The 18,734-nt window shown below is 57.8% G+C and overlaps 1 protein-coding gene across 1 annotated transcript; it reads left to right on the top strand.

Moving 5' to 3' along the window:
- The first annotated feature begins 2,481 nt into the window (after window positions 1-2,481).
- Window positions 2,482-16,133, top strand: CBLC (Cbl proto-oncogene C). The gene is made up of 12 exons (XM_043598650.1): window positions 2,482-2,892; window positions 6,143-6,289; window positions 6,896-7,052; window positions 7,288-7,409; window positions 7,546-7,683; window positions 10,000-10,087; window positions 10,774-10,905; window positions 12,518-12,679; window positions 13,004-13,063; window positions 15,633-15,748; window positions 15,873-15,946; window positions 16,055-16,133. Exons 1-11 carry the CDS (start codon window positions 2,540-2,542, stop codon window positions 15,880-15,882), a joined length of 1,485 nt encoding a protein of 494 aa, XP_043454585.1. The 5' UTR covers window positions 2,482-2,539; the 3' UTR covers window positions 15,883-15,946; window positions 16,055-16,133.
- The last annotated feature ends 2,601 nt before the right edge of the window (window positions 16,134-18,734 follow it).

The following is an 18,734-nucleotide window of genomic DNA, read 5'->3' as shown; positions in this document are numbered from 1 at the left end:
ATTCTGTGTCTCCCTCTCTCTCTGCCCCTCCCCTGCTCATGCTGTGTCTCTCAAAAATAAGTAAACGTAAAATTAAAAATAAACCAGAAATTTATTTTCTCCCAATTCTGGAAAGTAGAAACTCCAAACCAAGATGTTGGCAGGGCTATACTCTCTTTGAAGGCTCTAGAGGAAGATCTTTCCTTGCCTCTTCCTACCTTCAGGTGTTTGCCAACAATTCCTCACATTCCTTGGCTCCAATCTCTGCCTCTGACATCATGCGGTTTTCTTCCGTGTAGGTACCTGTGTCTGTGTCCAAATTTCCAATCACGTTGGATTTACGGCCCACCCTAATCGTGTGACCTCATCTTAACTTGATGACATCCACAAACACTCCATTTCTACATAAGGTCACATTCCATTTCTAAATAAGGTTCGAAGGGACTTGAATTTGGGGGTGGGGCGCATTCTTCAACCCAGTACTCTCATCAGTCTGTTTTTATGACTCACACTATTGACATGTGCATTCAGTTCATTCATTTGAACTTTTGTGTGGGAGGCCTTTGTGAGAGTACATCACAATTTATTCATCCCTCCTGGTGATGGACTTACCTTGTTTCCAGTTTTCTCCATTTCCGACAAGGCTGCAATTAACATCCCTGAACACGTCTCTTGGAGTTTCTCAGGGCAGGATTTTTCAAACTGCCCAACAAGATCCATTAGTGGGTTGCGAAACCAATTTAGTGGGTTGTAGACACAATTTTCCCCTTAATGAAATGGAATTAAACAGAACAGAAGCTATTGTAACGCATGCACATAGTCAGGGTAAGGATTACCGTGTGAAACTGGGTTTTGTTTTGTTTTTTCCTTTGGCAGGTGTATGTAATGTCCCGATATAAGCAAATGTGTTTAGGAGCCCCAGCCCTAGCAGGTGTAGACGGCAATGGACGTGCCCTGTCCAAGGTCTGATGGGTGTTACACAAATGCTCCCTCCAACTAATTAGTGCAACTAATTTGTCCACTTACACTTCCGTCAGCTCCTCATCGACACTTAGCATCGTCAAAAATCTGAATTCTTGCCAGGGCAAAGGCTTCTCATCCTATTGCTGGAAGAGGAAACAGGCGCAGAGGGCAGAAACGCAAGGAGCTGGAAGGCAGACCCCACCATCTTTGCTGTAAAGACCGGGTCTCTGCCAGGGTGGAGAGATACCACCATCGAGGATCCCGTTAAGCGAAGAATTCTCGGGTTCTAGAAGGGGATGCGGGCTGAGTAGGAAAGGGTGTTGGAAGGAGAGGGTCCGTTCTCATCCTAAACCCCCTTTCCCTTCCCCCACCTCAAAGGGATGCCTGGGGCTCAGGGATGGCCCCGCCCTGGGCGCCCCCGGGGTGGCGGTCCCAGCGCACAGTCAGAGGAGAGCTGATGCTGCAGGTTGGGGACAAAACCACGCTCCTCCAGCCATGAGCCTGCCAGACGCACCTGGATCCCCGCACCCTTGAACTCCACCCTCCCACCTGATCCCCCGGAGGACCCAGGGGCCTACCTCCTCTGGAAGTCTGGGTGTCTCAACTCTAGCCTGATTTCCCGCTGGCCCCTCACGTGGGGCCGCAGGAATGATGTTGCCCAATTCCTGCTCCCTCAGGCACCCAGCTCCTGCTCCCAGGGGACCAAGGGACCTGGTAATGTATGCTTTCCCTGTCCGGGACAAAGGCATCGAACTATCTCCCTGACCGTTCCTCCCAGAAAGTTCAGTGCTCTTAATCCTATGCCACAGCCAAAGATCCAAACCTGGGTCCAAGAGACTCAGGAGGGCTCCCTCCCGGACTCACCTCCCCGCAGAGTTTGGATAACTAAGCCCCCAGCCCTACCCCCACCCCCAAAAAAGTCTCGGGTCTCTCCGAACCCTTCCTCCAATGCAACCTGGAGACTTCAGCCTCCAGCCGGTCCCAGAAGCGGCCCAGGCATCGTACCTGCACTTCCTGCCCATCGAAGAGTCTCTTCTCGTTTCCGCCCCCACCCCCCCCCCAAGCCACCCCATTCAGGTCTCTTTAGGGAAACAGATTTTTTTTCTAATGTTTATCTATTTGAGAGAGAGAGAGAGAGAGTGTGTGTGCGTGTGTGAGAGAGAGAGAGAGAGCAGGGGAGGAGCAGAGAGACAGGGAGACACAGAATCCGACGCAGACTCCAGGCTCCGAGCTGTCAGCACAGGGCCCGACTCGGGGCTCGAACCCACGAGCTGTGAGATCATGACCCGAGCCGAAGTCGGAGGCCCAACCGACCAAGCCACCCAGGCGCCCCGGGGGGAGCAGACTTGGAACCCCATCTCTAGGAACCCAGGTGCCAGATTCCCCCAGGCTCCGCCCCCTTGGGAGACACCGGTACCTGCGATCCCCTCCCCGGTTCTCCAGGGCCCGCCCCCTCACCTTTGGCGCCCGGCCCCGCCCCCAGCCTGGGCTGGGCCCGCCCCCTCACCTTTGGCGCCCGACCCCGCCCCCACCCTGGGCTGGGCCCGGCCGCACCTCTCCCAGCCGCACGCCTACCTCCCAGGACGCCCTGGGACCCATGGCCGCGGTGGCAGCCCCCTGGGGGCGGCAGCGGGAAGAGGCCCGCGCGCTCGGCCGGGCGGTGAGGCTGCTGGAACGCCTGGAAGAGCACTTCGGGGACCCCCGGCTTGCCTCCAGTCCCCCCTCGATGCGGGACCTGCTGCCCCGCACCGCGCAGCTGCTGCGCGAGGTGGCCCACGCCCGGCGGGCGGCCGACGGAGGCGGCCCCGAGGGTCCCGGCGGTGCGCGGGACTTCCTCGTCGTCTACCTTAACAACCTGGAGGCCAAGATCAGGCAGGTGGCGGCACTGCTGGCACCCCAGGGTCGGAGGAGTGCCAATGACGAGCTCTTCCGGGAGGGCTCCGGACTCAGGTGAGCCGCGGCTCCTGCCCCAGGAAAAAGGTGGGGTCGCGAGTCCGGGCCCCCAGCGCCGGCCTCCTTCAGACCCAGGGGTCCAGACGCCCAGCTCCTCCTCCCTTAGTCCCAGGATTCCTGCCCCAGCCCCTCCTCCCTCAGACCCAGGAATCTAGCCCCCACCCCCTCCTCCCTCAGACCCAGGAGTCCAGGCCCCCAGCCCCTCCTCCCTCAGACCCAGGAGTCCTCACCCCCCAGCCCCTCCTCCCTCAGACCCAGGAGTCCTGCCCCCAGCCCCTCCTCCCTCAGACCCAGGAATCCAGCCCCCAGCCCCTCCTCCCTCAGACCCAGGAGTCCTGCCCCCAGCCCCTCCTCCCTCAGACCCAGGAGTCCTGCCCCCAGCCCCCTCCTCCCTCAGACCCAGAGTCCAGGCTCCAGCCCCTCCTCCCTCAGACCCAGGAGTCCTGCCCCCAGCCCCTCCTCCCTCAGACCCAGGAGTCCTCACCCCCCAGCCCCTCCTCCCTCAGACCCAGGAGTCCTGCCCCCAGCCCCTCCTCCCTCAGACCCAGGAATCCAGCCCCCAGCCCCTCCTCCCTCAGACCCAGGAGTCCAGGCCCCCAGCCCCTCCTCCCTCAGACCCAGGAGTCCTCACCCCCCAGCCCCTCCTCCCTCAGACCCAGGAGTCCTGCCCCCAGCCCCTCCTCCCTCAGACCCAGGAATCCAGCCCCCAGCCCCTCCTCCCTCAGACCCAGGAGTCCTGCCCCCAGCCCCTCCTCCCTCAGACCCAGGAGTCCTGCCCCCAGCCCCCTCCTCCCTCAGACCCAGAGTCCAGGCTCCAGCCCCTCCTCCCTCAGACCCAGAGTCCAGGCCCCCAGCCCCTCCTCCCTCAGACCCAGGAGTCCAGGCCTCCAGCCCCTCCCCTCTCAGACCCAGGATCCAGACCCCCAGCTCCTCCTCCCTCACACCCAGGAGTCTAGGCCTCCAGCCCCTCCTCCCTCAGACCCAGGGGTTCAGGCCCCCAGCCCCTCCCCTTTCAGACCCAGGGACCCAGTCCCCGCAGCCCACCCCCCCTCAGACACTGGAGTCCAGCCCCCAGCCCCCTCCTCCCTCAGACCCAGGGGTCCAGACCCCAGCCCCTCCTCCCTCAGACCCAGGAGTCCTCACCCCCCAGCCCCTCCTCCCTCAGACCCAGGAGTCCTGCCCCCAGCCCCTCCTCCCTCACACCCAGTAGTCCTGCCCCAGCCCCTCCTCCCTTAGACTCAGGACTCCTGCCCCCAGCCCCCTCCTCCCTCAGATCCTGGAGTCCAGACCCCAGCCCCTCCTCCCTCAGACCCAGGAATCCAGCCCCCAGCCCCTCCTCCCTCAGACCCAGAGGTCCAGAGCCCCCAGTCCCTTCTCCCTCAGACCCAGAAGTCCAGGTCAGAACCCCCTTCCCTGGGGAACCTAGAAGACTGAGCCAGCCAGGTTTTTTTTTCTTTGGGCACCTATGCCTTTAACCCCCCCCCCCCCATGTCCCCTCTTTCTTGGCCACCCAGCAGCCCTCTTCAAATTGCCCGACTCTCCCAGAGGCCTAGACATACATCCTGAGAATGCGGGGACCCCAGGGAGCTTCTTGCAGGAGGAGGGGTGGACTGACATCCCCGTCATCGCCCTTGCCTAGGGGGACACACACAGCCCCGCCTCCTGCCCCCCCCCCCCCCGTCTTGGTTCCTGAGAACAGCTAACTCAGGACCTAGGGCTTGTCTGTAGCCCCCTCCTCTAAACTCTGGGGAAGGGGCTCCTGAGTGACAGGAGTAGCCGAGGCTTGGGGTCTAGAGCCAGGAACAAAACAAGGTGTGGACCAGGAAGCTCTCAACCATGTCCGGTAAAAACTTCGTAATGTCTCCTTAGATTCATCCTGAAATGAAATGTGTAGGCCACGCTACTTACCTACCCATCATTTTTTAAAGGTCACTGTAATACCCAAACTGTTATAAGGAAGTGATAAAAAGAATGCCCTTCATAACAACATTAATCTGTGTTTCAAATGAAAATGCCAAGGCACAGTTACAATTATTCTGGCATGCAGAGTTGGCTCTTAAGACATTCACGCCTGGGGGCGCCTGGGGGGCTCAGTCGGTTAAACAGCCAACTTCAGCCCAGGTCATGATCTCGTGGTTCTTGAGTTCAAGCCCCGCATCGCTGTGCTGACAGCTGAGAGCCCGCTTCGGATCCTCTGTCCCCCACTCTCTCTGCCCCCCCCCAACTGCTCATACTCTCCCTTTCTCAAAATTAAATATACATTTAAAATAATACAAACTAGGGGCGCCTGGGTGGCACAGTCGGTTAAGTGTCCGACTTCAGCCAGGTCACCATCTCGCGGTCGGTGAGTTCGAGCCCCGCGTCGGGCTCTGGGCTGATGGCTCAGAGCCTGGAGCCTGTTTCCGATTCTGTGTCTCCCTCTCTCTCTGCCCCTCCCCCGTTCATGCTCTGTCTCTCTCTGTCCCAAAAATAAATAAATGTTGAAAAAAAAATTTTTTTAAATAAATAAAATAATACAGACTCTGTACGGAAACCAATTTGACAATAAATTTCATATATTTAAAAAATAAATAAAAAGAATAAAATAATACAAACTAATAATAACTAACACGTACTGAGTGCCAACTGTATGCCAGGTGTCGCTGGGCATTTTATGTGCTCATGAGATAAGGAAGAATCCTCTTAGCTTCCCCTCTAAGACAGGGGCTGTACTTATCGAACACTCGCCCATTTCACAGTTGAGGAAACTGAGACTTAAGGGGGGAAAAAAAGGAACCTCCCCAAAATGACATAGCTGAGTTTCAGAGCTCCCCTTTGCTGCTCCCCACGTCCTGACCAGTACCCCAGGGAGGCAGCCGGAAGAAGGAAACACGCCCCCCCCCCCACGACCTGCTCCAAGACCACGGTCAACGCCCTCAGCGCTGGTGGGCTACAACAGATGTCAGGAATCCCGCAGAGCTGGTTCAAGGCGGGATGAGGCCAGGCTTCTCCTGCAGTCCCGGTGGGGCTGCAGGTGGGGGCTGGGGGATGGCTGGGCTGGTGGGCAGCGCCTCCCTTTCCTTCCCAGAGGAGGAAACCGAGGTTCGCAGAGGGGAGGCGTCAGGAATGTGATAGGCTGTCTCGGGATGGACTCCACCCTGTCAGAGCCTGGGGGGCCTGGTCCCTGTGGGTAGAGTCCCCCACAGCAGGCAAGGTGCCAGCGTGAGCCCCAAGGTCCAGCCCAGGCCCTCAGAGCCCATCCTTGCAGGCGACAGCTGGCCAAGCTGGCCCTCATCTTCCGCTACGTGCATGCCGAACTGAGCGCACTCTTCCCCGGAGGAAAGTACTGTGGACACACGTACCAGCTCGCCAAGGCCCCAGCCCACAGCTTCTGGAGGGGGCACTGCGGCGCCCGGTGAGTGAGCACCTGTCCCCGGGGCCCCGAAGTTCCTGGAGACTCATCCTGTCCTTGCCAGGGGACCAAGGAGTCCAGGCAGCCCCGCCCCCCCAGCCCCTCCTCCCTCAGACCCAGGAGTCCTGCCCCCGGCCCCTTCCTCCCTCAGACCCTGGAGTCCAGGCTCCCAGCCCCTCCTCCCTCAGACCCAGGGGTCCTGCCCCCAACCCCTCCTCCCTCAGACCCAGGATCCAGACCCCCAGCCCCTCCTCCCTCAGACCCAGAGGTCCAGGCCCCCAGCCCCTCCTCCCTCAGACCCAGGAGTCCTGCCCTCAGCCCCTTCCTCCCTCAGACCCTGGAGTCCAGGCTCCCAGCCCCTCCTCCCTCAGACCCAGGAGTCTAGGCCCCCAGCCCCTCCTCCCTCAGACCCAGGGGTCCTGCCCCCAACCCCTCCTCCCTCAGACCCAGGATCCAGACCCCCAGCCCCTCCTCCCTCAGACCCAGGAGTCCTGCCCCCAGCCCCTCCTCCCTCAGACCCAGATGTCCTGCCCCCAGCCCCTCCTCCCTAGAGGCCCTCCCATGCTAGGTTCCTGGAGGCCTCAGCTGTGTGCCACGCCCCCCCTCCAGTTGTGTCCTGACCTGGGCTGAGTTTGAGTCCATCTTGTGCACCTGCCACCCGGTGGAATCAGGCTCCACGGGCCTGGCCTTGCGCTCCACCATCAACCTCACTGGCAGCGGCCACGTGTCCATCTTCGAGTTTGACATCTTTACCAGGCTCTTCCAGGTCAGGGAAGGCCAGGGCTGGGGGAAGGAGAGGTGGGGAACATGGGTCTGAGGGAAGAGGGGGCTGGGATCTCAGATTCCCGGGTCCCGGGGAAGGGAGCGCCTGGGGTCTTCTGTGTACGAGATTCCTGAGGCCCACGATGGGTGTAAGCAACGTGGCTGGGTTCCGAGACCCCGGGAGGCACTGGGTGTGCCTTGCTCGGCCCCTCCGTGACCCCAGCGCTGCCCCGCTCCAGCCTTGGCCGACACTCCTCAAGAACTGGCAGCTCCTGGCGGTCAACCACCCGGGCTACGTGGCCTTCCTCACGTACGATGAGGTTCAAGCGCGTCTGCAGGCCTGCAGAGACAAGCCAGGCAGGTAAAAGGGCCAGGAAGCTAGGTTATAAAGGACAAGGACTTGGACACCCGGATCCCCAGCAGAATGAGGGGATGGGAATTCCCAGATGGGGCAGCGGTGATCACACCCTCACCCCCTTACCAACCTCTCCCGCCAGCTACATCTTCCGGCCCAGCTGCACTCACCTGGGACAATGGGCCATTGGATTCGTGAACTCAGACGGCAGCATCCTGCAGACCATTTCTCTCAACAAGCCCCTGTTCCAGACACTCCTGGACGGACAAAGGGAAGGCTTGTGAGTCGCCGTCCCGGCAGGTGGAGGGTGTCGGCAGAATGCACTTCGAAAGGCGGTGCCCGGCGGCCCCAGATCGCTCTGAGGGCGCGCAATTCACACGGCCCACATTATAAGTTTGCAATACCATGGTGTTCCGGTAGGTGGCAGACGAGGGTCCAGAGGAAGGGGCGCCTTTTCCAGTTCAGAGAAAGCTGCTCCGTGGGCTCCAGGCAGCTCTGAGAAGTGTGTGGGGAATTGGCTTCACTGGCCTATTCCTTGGAATTCTGCTGAACAGCTTTCGCTTCTAGACATCCATATCCCATTCTAGAATCTAGACGGTTAAAGCAGAAAGAACACTGGGCAAGCAGCTAGACCCGGTGGTCTCAACCTGTAACCTTGGCTGCCCCACAGCCCCTCGATCAGAAGCTGCCTTGGGTAGGAGAGGAAAAAAAGGCAGGTGAGGTTCCCCAGTCTCATCCTGAACCTTTGGCCAGAGCTATCTTATTAGTCCTGTTGATATGATATGATCTGAGATAGATATGCAGTCCGTTCTCATTGTGTTTGGTAGTTCTGTTCTATAAAGTCGCTGTAAACACTAGATTGTTGAATACTGAGCCGTTGCTCGTAGGGGAAATACCGGCTCGGTTTCCTGCAAGATTCTGGTCACATTTCTTTTTTTAATTTTAAGTAGGCTCCACACTCAACGTGGGGCTTGAACTCACGACCCAGAGATCTTCACATGCTGTACCTGCCGAGCCAGCAGGGCGCCCCATCTGGTCACATTTTTGTCAACCAATTGCTACCTGATTGGTAACCAATAGTAACCTTTTTGTGTGTCTCTGTCTGGAGACACCTTTAAAAATTTTTTTTTTAACGTTTATTTATTTTTGAGACAGAGAGAGACAGAGCATGAACGGGGGAGGGGCAGAGAGAGAGGGAGACACAGAATCGGAAGCAGGCTCCAGGCTCTGAGCCATCAGCCCAGAGCCCGACGCGGGGCTCGAACTCACGGACAGCGAGATCGTGACCTGAGCTGAAGTCGGACGCTTAACCGACTGAGCCACCCAGGCACCCCTGAAGACACCTTTTTATAAATTTTTTTTTCAACGTTTTTTATTTACTTTTGGGACAGAGAGAGACAGAGCATGAACGGGGGAGTGGCAGAGAGAGAGGGAGACACAGAATCGGAAGCAGGCTCCAGGCTCTGAGCCATCAGCCCAGAGCTCGATGCGGGGCTCGAACTCACGGACCGCGAGATCGTGACCTGAGCTGAAGTCGGACGCTTAACCGACTGAGCCACCCAGGCACCCCTGAAGACACCTTTTTATAAATTTTTTTTTCAACGTTTTTTATTTACTTTTGGGACAGAGAGAGACAGAGCATGAACGGGGGAGGGGCAGAGAGAGAGGGAGACACAGAATCGGAAGCAGGCTCCAGGCTCTGAGCCATCAGCCCAGAGCTCGATGCGGGGCTCGAACTCACGGACCGCGAGATCGTGACCTGAGCTGAAGTCGGACGCTTAACCGACTGAGCCACCCAGGCACCCCTGAAGACACCTTTTTAAATATACAGTTGAGGGGCACCTGGGTGGCTCAGTCGGTTAAGCGTCTGACTTCGGCTCCGGCCGTGATCTCACAGTTCGTGAGTTTCAGCCCCGTGTCGGGCTCTGTGCTCACAGCTCCATGCCCCGAGCCTGCTTCGGATTCTGCGTCTCCTCTCTCTCCCCCTCCCCTGCTCGCCCCCCCCCTTTCTCTCTCTCAAAAATAAATGAACATTAAAAAACATGTTTTAACATATACATAACTGATACTTTCACAGTGAGCTCACGTCTCAACGAAGCTCATCTGACACCCATATTTTCTCTATACGGCACATCCCAGGCTTGTACTTAGGCACCCACGACCCTGGGATCATGACCTGAGCTGAAATCAAGAGTCGGATGCTTAACCAACTGAGCCACCCAGGCGCCCCAAAGATGTCTCCTGCTTGAGCCCGAACACTTGAGGACAGGGACGGGGGGCGGGGGTACTCTGGGAGGTCAAAGCCTAGGATGTAATCAGTTTCCTGGTTCTTGTTGATCTGAGTTTGTGTTTCCAGAGCTTCAGCCACCGAGGTCTCGTGTGCCCTTTCTGGGGAGTCTGAGGGGACACGGCCCTGCCCCGGGGCCGGAGGAGTCACAGCTTGCCCTGGGAAGTCCCAATTTGAGGAGAGGGGAGGGAAAAGATCCCCAGGCCAACGATGGGTTTGGGAGCGATGCTCATCCGGGGGGCTCTGGGCCCATGTCTGGGGTGAGGAGTATCAGACGGCCCTCGGTACCCCCGTCTTTCCTTTGCCCAGCTTCCTCTACCCAGATGGGAAGAACCACAACCCAGACCTGACTGAACTCTGCCAGATGGAGCCCTATCAGCACATCCATGTGTCGGAGGTGAGGCCCAGGCCTGCCACCGGCCCTGTCCCTGTCCCTGCGTACTGTGCCCCCCGAGGGCCTTAACTCAGGAGTTCTCTCCCTAGAGACTCAGGCCTAGAATCCCAGAGGCTGTGGGTTTCCGTGCTGGTGCGGTGGCCACATGACCTGGGGGTAAATCACTTGGCCTCTCTGGGCCTCTGTTCCTTCTCTAGAAAGCACAGCTCGTCCTGCCCCCTCCCTGGGGGGTTTTGTGGGGATTAAACCAGGAAATAATACTGCTGAGGTTGTCAGAACGGCTAATGCACTTGACCCTTCACCGAGGATAGCCCCTGTATCAGCGTAGTCTTCACAGCCACCCCACGGGCAAGGGAGAAACGACAAAGGAAATCTTTTGGTATAAGTATATCCCACAGAACCCTTGGGATATACTTAAACCCCAAAATAGGTTCATTGTTTACCTAAAAATCAAACATAACAGGGCATCCTGTATTGTTAGCTGCTCAGTCTGGCAACCCTGCATAGAGACCACCCCAGGGAACAAGTCTCATAGGCAGGTACAGATAGGAGGCAGCCAGATACACGGCCTTGGACTTAGGAGGGTTCGGGGCTGGCACAGACGTTCAGGACTTTCGTCCTGTGGCCTGACTTGGATCCCCATGGCTAACACCACCCCTCTCCATCCTCCCCATCTTCCGGCCTCCTAGGAGCAGCTGAAGCTGTACTGGGCCATGGACTCCACGTTTGAGCTCTGCAAGATCTGTACCGAGAGGGACAAGGACGTGAAAATCAAGCCATGTGGACACCTGCTCTGTGGCAGCTGCCTGGCTACCTGGCAGGTGGGTCCGACTGCCCTGCCTTCCCGCCCAGTCTCCCCCCCACCACCCCACCCCCCCAGCTTCCACCTTCATGCTAGAGGTCCCTAGCATGAGGGATCACGCCTCATGGATCAGATGGAGAAACTGAGGCCCGGGGAGAGGCAGAGATTGGCTCAGGGTCACTTGGGAACAATGAACAGGAGCCCACCCGTCCGCCTCTGTGTCTCTGTCTCCGTCTTGCCCTACATCTCTCGCCTCCGCTTTTCGTTCTCTGGCTTCCTTATTAGCCGAAAGGGCTCCTTGTTCCCTGGCTGGGTGACCTGGGGCCAGTGGCTTCACCTCTCTGAGCCTCAGCCTCTTCCTTGGGAGAACCAGGCTGATAGTAGTCACCTCCTAAGAGCCATGGTGAGGATCCAAGCCCTTGGGGAAAGAGGGCAGTGGCCCCTGTGTATGGTAGGTGCCTGACGCGAAGCTTTGTGATTGTAATGGAAGTGTTTGCAAGCTTGTGATGGCTGAGGCATGCGTCTCAAGGACATTCTTGAATACACATTGCCCCACTGTAGGGCTGTAGGATGCAGGTCCTAGCAAAATGACCCGAATAAGGAAACAGGCCACCCAGCATGAAGTTCCCCTTTAAGAAAACCCGGAGTGGGGGTGGGGGGAAAGGGTAGCTCAGTTGGTTAAGCCTCCGACTTCGGTTCAGGTCATGATCTCGCGGTTCATGAGTTGGAGCCCCGCGTCGGGCTCCGTGCTGACAGCTCAGAGCCTGGAGCCTGCTTCGGCTTCTGTGTCTCCCACTCCCTCTGCCCCTCCCCGGCTCATGCTCTGGGTGTCTGTCTCTCTCTCAAAATAAATAAATAAACATTGGGGAAAAAATTTTTTTGAAAGAAAGAAAGAGAGAGAGAGAAAGAAAGAAAGAAAGAAAGAAAGACAGACAACCCGGGAAAACCTAGCCAGCTGACCCCTTAAGTGACCCTGCTTTTCCCTTCCCACACCCCAATGCCTTAAATTCACCAATAGAGAATGAGCCCATGAATTCCAAGGCACCCCCCCCCCCCCCACTCAGCCCCTAATAAAGGCAGAGCCCCCGTGGTGCCTGTGTCTTCCCTCTGTCTCTACCTGGGACCTCACCGTGTGGCCCCAGGCAGGCCACGTACCCCCCAGGACCTATGGGTAATCGATCTTGGTCTTCAGAGCTCACTGGTGGTTGTTGATGAGGTGGGTCCTGTGATCCTAAGACCCACAGGGGCCGGTGGAGCCACAACAAGTTTGGCCCCAGCGGTGGTAGTGGGGCGGATGTCTGTGGGGCTCCCCACGATTCACATGGGCCCAGGCCAGTGCTCAGGCATGCCTAGGCAACAGCATCATCACCGTGGACAGCCGAGACCCCAACAACACCCGGCTCCCCCGGGCTATCTGCTTCTGTGCCCCTCCGGACCCCATTTGGCTCCCGCCCCCCTTCCCGTCAGTCCTGCACTTCCCAGCCCCTCTCTGCCTGACTCCTCTCCCTCTGTTTCCCTCCACCTGTCCTCAGCCCATCCCTCTGGTGGGGAGGAAGGCCCTTGTGGTCCTAAGGGACAAGATGGGGGACAGGGAGACCCTGACCCTCTATCCCTTCCCATCCCACCCCCAGAACTTTGAAAGCCAGACGTGCCCCTTCTGCCGCGGCGAGATCAAGGGCCAAGAGGCCGTGAGTATCCATCAATTTCAAGAGAAGCCAGAGGAAGCCACGGCCGCTGCCGAGTACCTGAGGTCCAGCAGTGACCAGGAAGATGGGGAGGAGGAGCTGGGGCAGGTAAGCAGGGCCAGGCAGGAGCTGGAGCTGGAACCTCTGGGTCCGAGGGAGGAAGGGCCAGCGACCTGGATCCTGGGTCTGAGGGAGGAGGGGGCTAGTGACAGGAGTCGGGCCCTAGGGGCCTGGACTTTTGCTTTCCCAAGGGTCTGGGGCTCTGGCTTTCTCCAGATGAAACTCCCCTGAGCGTTAGGCCCTTGCCTTATTCTCTGTTGCATCTCCAAAGCCTGGAAGAGTGCCCGAATGCTGGGACTCTAAGCAGAAGGACACGTAGATAGGAAGAAAATGACAACTTACAGTCCCCTCCCCACCCTCCATCACTCCCAGGTGGTTTCCTCAGCCCCCCCTCAGCTGAATGTGTCCCCAGCTACAGGCCGGCTGAAAATGGTGAGTCGGGTGCTGGTCTGGTTCAGCTCCGGGGTCCCTCAGGGGCACCAGGTCCTGCGCTCCCCCTCGGCACCCACTGACCCGGTGCTGGGCGATCTGGCGCCCACCACCCCTGTGCCCTCTTGTTCACTTCCTCACCCCACCCCTCGCCAGCTTTCTGGCTCTCCTTCCAGCATCCCAGGCGTGTCTCATCCCAGGGCCTTTGCACCAGCTGTCCCCTCTGCCCGGGCCTCCTGTCCCCCAGGCTTGCTCTCTCTCGTCTCCTCCCCAGGGCGGCCTTCCCCGATCACCCCCATTTTATTGAAAAAAAGCACCCCCACCCCCTGCCGATTTTCATAGTTCTTTCCACCACCTGGCAGAAGCGTATAATTTTCTGTCACCGTCAGCCGGTTGCCACCCTCCCGAAGGTTAGGACTTCGTCTTCTCCATTGGATCTCCAGAGTCTAGAACAGTGCCTGGCACATAGTAGGTGCTCAGTAAATAGGCTTTCAAGGAGCCCAGGAACAGAGCCTTCCCAACAGCCCTGTGAAGTAAACAAAAAATGAAAGAAATGCTCCCCTCCTCATTTTCCAGAGGAGAAAAAGCTCAGAGAGGTGACTGTACCTGTCAAAATTTCACAGGCTGATACAAGAGAACCTGGTGTTGGGGGCGGGGGAGGGGTGGGGGGGTTAGGGGAGGGGGCGTGGTGCTTAGAAAAACCCTACCATTGTCTGCTGATCTTCGAAGCAAGCCCCAGCCTTCTTGCTCCTCCCCACCCCCTACTTCCTACCCCAGGATTTTCCGAGACCCTGGCCTGCTGGGGAGGGGCCCATCTGTGTTAGGCTGAGTACACATAAGATTCAATCAATACAGAGGCGTCTTCAAACAAACAGCTCAGGAAGTCCGGGAACATTATTTCGACCGCAGCAAACAAGTGAGCCAGCAGGAAGGGGGGTGGCGGTGACACCAGCCAGGGAAGCTAAAAACAGATCCAGACCTGCAGCCCAAGGCAAATGGAAACATTAGGAGGCACTCAGCTGGCTCCCAGAGGACAATGAGGGGGGACGCGGCCAGGATGGCAGGCTGGGGGGGGGGGCAGGGGGGGCGCCTCCGGCCACGTGGGCACACCTTGGCCCGGGCTGTGCCCTCCGCCTGGCGTGCCCTCTCCTCTTCTCCCCAAACCCTGCCTGATTCAAATTCCCTTCAACTCCTACCCCCTTGGTTCTTCAAAACACGCTGTAAGAGGGATGGCCCCCGGGGGTCCTGCCTCCCAGCAAAGTGACGGCCCTAATGAGCGTAGTTAACGTGTTAATGTTAACGTGTGTCTGAATTGCTGGGCACCCGGCCCTGTGTTTCGTGCATTAATTTTGACGGTCATGAAGGCCCCGTGAGGTGGGTACTGTTGTGATTCCTGCCATAAAGCACGGGACACCGAGCCTCGGAGATGTGGAGGCCATCGGCTCAAAATGACAGCGTCAGGAATGGATCCCAGGCCCGCGGCTCGACACTCCAGACTCCGTCCTCCACTCCTGTGGGCCTCTCTTCCCTTGTCTGTGAAATGGGCATCATGGCAGAGGCCAGTGGCAATGTGGGTACGGTTTGCGTGTGCTGTTCTCTGTCTGAGAAACCCAGCCCTAGGCAGCAAGATCGTCATTCGGCGGGACCCTGGCCCCTTGCTGGCCGCTGGGGACCTCTCCCGTCCTCGCTGTCTCCACGTGGAGAATGGCAATCAGCCCGGCGTGGGCCCCACAGGTCCCGATGAAGTCAGCAAGCCTGGGTTACGTAACCTGGATCATACCCCTCCCTGACCTCTCCGAAGCCCCCACTAATTCCCCCAGGGCTCCAAGAAAAAGCCAACAAACCCTCCACAGCTCACAGGGCCTGGAGACCTGACCCGTCTCCACCTCTCTGACCTCCTACCATCCCCCCCAACTCCTTTTCAGCAACAGGGGACTACTGCTGTCCTAACAGGCCATAAGCCCACCACCCACCACAGGACCTCTGCCTACATTCTTGTCACACTCAGCCTTGTGTTCCATCGCCCTCCTTCTAAGAGGTTTTCCCCAGCCGCCCCCCACTCCCCCCAGGCCTATTCCAGTTCCCTGAAGGTCACTTAATACTCTGTGGATAGTTCCTTGTTCATGCATTGATTACTCATGGTAAGTCTTTTGCTCGGTAAATTTATCAGCGGCCTGAGGACAGAGATTTTGTCTGCCTGGTTCATGGCTGTCTCTTCGGAGCCTAGAAGGGTGCCTGGCCCCACACTGTAGACGCTCCGGGAATGCTTGTGAGATGGATGGATGGACGGATGGATGGATGGATAGATGGAAAGATGAATGGATGGATGGGTGAGTGGAAAGGAGGGAGGGAGGATGGATGGATGGAAGGATGGATGAATGGACGGACGGACAGAACTTCCTACTCGAGCCAGAGGTGCTAGGGAAAAAAACAGCATGGACAAGGACGAGACTGTTGGGCTGTCCCTCCCTCCTCCTGGCCCCAGCCACCCATGTGTTACCACCATCTGGGCCTATGAAATGACAGTTCGCTGCAGCTCGGCTGTGACACTTCTTAATCTCCTCCCCTCCAGGTACCTCTGGCCCTCCCCAGACTTCAGGGCCCTCTACCCTTGCCAAGAATTAAGACTGTGGCCTTAGCCCCATGGGAAATCACCTCCAGCCCTCAGGCCAGGGAGGGAGCCACAGGGTGAGTGGAGAGGCAGCTGGGATCCAGGGCTTCCAGGTCTGAAGGAAGATGGGATGGGGGGCAGAAGGGAAAAACACTGGTTCCAGAAAATCAATAGCCCCTCTTCAAACTCTCTCCACTGCAGAAACTCCTAAAGGAAAAGTCACCCCTCCGGCTGCCCCCGTGGGGCCCGTGATCGCTGCCCAGGCATGGGGGCCGGTGAGTCGACCCCACCCCAGCGTTGGCCAGGTTCCCTCGGCCTGGCCCTGCCCTGTCCCCCAACCTGACGGGGATAGTATCTGACCCACCTCTCTTTCTGCCTTGCAGGGCACCACACGTGCTGCTAAAGGGAGCCCCAGGGGCTGCAAGGGGTTTGTGAATAATAAACTGCCAAGCCTGGTCTGTCGTCTGATGTGTGGAGAAAACTATAGCAGCCACCAGGGGGCAGCTTGACATTGGGAACAGGTGGTCCTTGAGGCCTGATCGCCACCTGCTGAATCCAGGGGTCTGGAGGGACAATGGTGGGGAACCCAGCTCTTCTGGATTCAGGAGTCCAGTCCTCCAGCCTCCTCCCTCAGACCCAACAGTCCAGGCCGCCAGCCTCCTCCCTCAGACCCAGGAGCCCGGAGTCCCAAGTTTTCAGAGAATCAGGCAACCAACCCCCTTACCCCATTAATGAAAAAATAATACTAATTCCTGAACCCAGACCCAGATATCCAAGTCCCAAGCCCCTACTCCAAAAGAGCTCTCGTTTCTTTAAGAGTTACGCACCTGGTCTTGCCCAGCGTTCCTAAGCTTCTCTTTCTTCCATCCCTCCCTGGGATCTTCTCCCAGAGTAACAGTGATTTCCAGTCCAAATCAAACCGAAGAAGTGTCTCCCTACCTCATCACTCATCTCGGAGGTTCAAGCCTCCCTCCACTTCGGTTTAAACCGTGAGCCCTGCCCTGCCCTGTGCCCAGCCCAGGCTGGATGAGGCTGGCACGGAGCAGTAATCACTACCCGCCCCCCCCCCCCCCCATCTCCGGTGGCTCACAGTCCTGTGGAGGACAGATAGTGACGACCCAGAGCGGGCAGGGCTGGGATGGGGGAAAGCGGGACGCTACAGGGGCCCAGAGCGGGGAGCTGACCCAGCCTGGGAGGTCAGGGAGGGCCTCCAGGAGGAGACATCCGAGCTGGGACTGAAAAGATGTGGGGAAGGTATCCCAGTGCAGAGGGGAACGATTTTAGAGAACCAGGATGGGAAAGTGAGCCGTGAAAGGGAACAGAATCTCTCCTGGGCCAGGATTTGGGGAAGGGCTCGGCCCTGTGGTTCTGGGCAGGGTGCAATCACACCTCTCAGGGTGGTGGCCGAGCTCCTAGTTTAGGCGCCGCCCCGCCCCACAGCGTGGTCCCCTGAGGCAGTCTGGCTGCTTGCGTGGTGGCTGAAGGCTTGATGGAGAGGTTTCTAGTGACCCAGGCAGAGGCTACCTGATCTTGGGAGTCCTGCAGCATCACCCCTGCCCCGTTCTCATCTTTACACGTGAGTCCCCAAAGGGCACAGATATAAGAGGAAGGGACCTAGACCCCCCCCCCCCCTCAGTGGAGCATCAAGGTGGGGCTGTAGCATATGGAACAAGAGATACCGTCGCAGGCATCTTAGGAAAATAGAACGTGTCCCAGAGAAACCAGTCCCCGCTTTTTGGCATTATTAGTTCCCGATTCAAAGCATAGCAGGACGGGGGCAGCCGGGTGGCTCCGTCAGTTGAGCATCCAACCCTTGGTCTCAGCCCAGATCATGATCTCACGGTTCGCGAGTTCGAGCCCCACGTCGGGCTCGGTGCTGACAGCTCAGAGCGGGGAGCCCGCTTCGGATTCTGCGTCTCCCTCACTCTCTGCCCCTCCCCCACGCACGTTCTGTTTCTCTCAAAGATGAATACATGTCGAACACTTTTAGGAAGAGCGTGTGACTCTCGACCTCGGGATTGTGAGCTCAGCCTCCACATTGGGTGCAGAGATTACTTGAAGATAAATAAATAGCAAACGTGTTTTTTTTTTTTAAAGTTCTTATCTAAACTTTCCCTGCACAGCTAACTCTTGTTGTCCAACCCAAAATGCACACACAGTGACCTCCAAGACAACACAGACTCCCGATGGTTCCATCCTCCAGACGCAAATCTGGAATGACGGGGGAGTCACCATTGCCCTCCGAACGTATCCTGATCCCGTGTTGCCCAAGCTGTGAACTAGTTTAAAGTGGCCCATCACACAGTGTGTGTACAATGATGGGCACACTGGTCCCCCTTATCCACGAGGGGGGCGGTTCCAAGACCCCGACCGGATGCCTGCAACCACAGAGGGTATCGAACGGCAGCCATACTTCATGTTTTTGACTCGCGACTTAGTGCGTGGATGTCTGGACAAACCTACGATACAGTTTCATTCACAAGCTAGGTACACTAAGATATGAGCAACACCTAACGACGAAAAAGAGCAGTGAAAACAATCTGCGGTGATCAAAGTTACGTGACTGTGGTGTCTCCCTGGGAATGCCTTCTGTACTGTAACTCGCCCTTCTTGTGATGACGGGAGACGATGAAAGGCCCGCGGAATCCGCTGAAGCGAGGGGAATGACTCAAGCGTGAGGACATAAACTTGGGCTACACCTGCCCTTCCTAAATGGACTTCAAAAGGAGAATCATCTGCTTCCAGGGCCACTGTTGAGGGCAAGCAACCTGGAAAGGGAAGCTGAGGATGGGGGAGGGGGGGAGGGGCTGTAGAGGAAAAATGAGTCTTGTTCATGACAACGCGGAAGTGGTGACACCAGGGGCACCTGGGAGGCTCAGTCCATTGCACGGCAGACTCTTAGTCGATTTCGGCTCAGGTCATGAACCCAAGGTCATGGGAGGGAGCCTCGTGTCGGGCTCCCTCTGCACCGCACCCCCCCCCCCCCGCTCTCTCCCTAAAACAAAATGAAATGAATAAAATGTGGGGGCGCCTGGGTAGCTCAGTTGGTTAAGCGGCCAACTC

Source organism: Prionailurus bengalensis, chromosome E2 (genome assembly GCF_016509475.1).
Source record: "Prionailurus bengalensis isolate Pbe53 chromosome E2, Fcat_Pben_1.1_paternal_pri, whole genome shotgun sequence".
NCBI lineage: Eukaryota > Metazoa > Chordata > Mammalia > Carnivora > Felidae > Prionailurus > Prionailurus bengalensis.
Note: the sequence above shows the minus strand (reverse complement) of the source record. Positions and strands in the feature narration are given on the sequence as shown.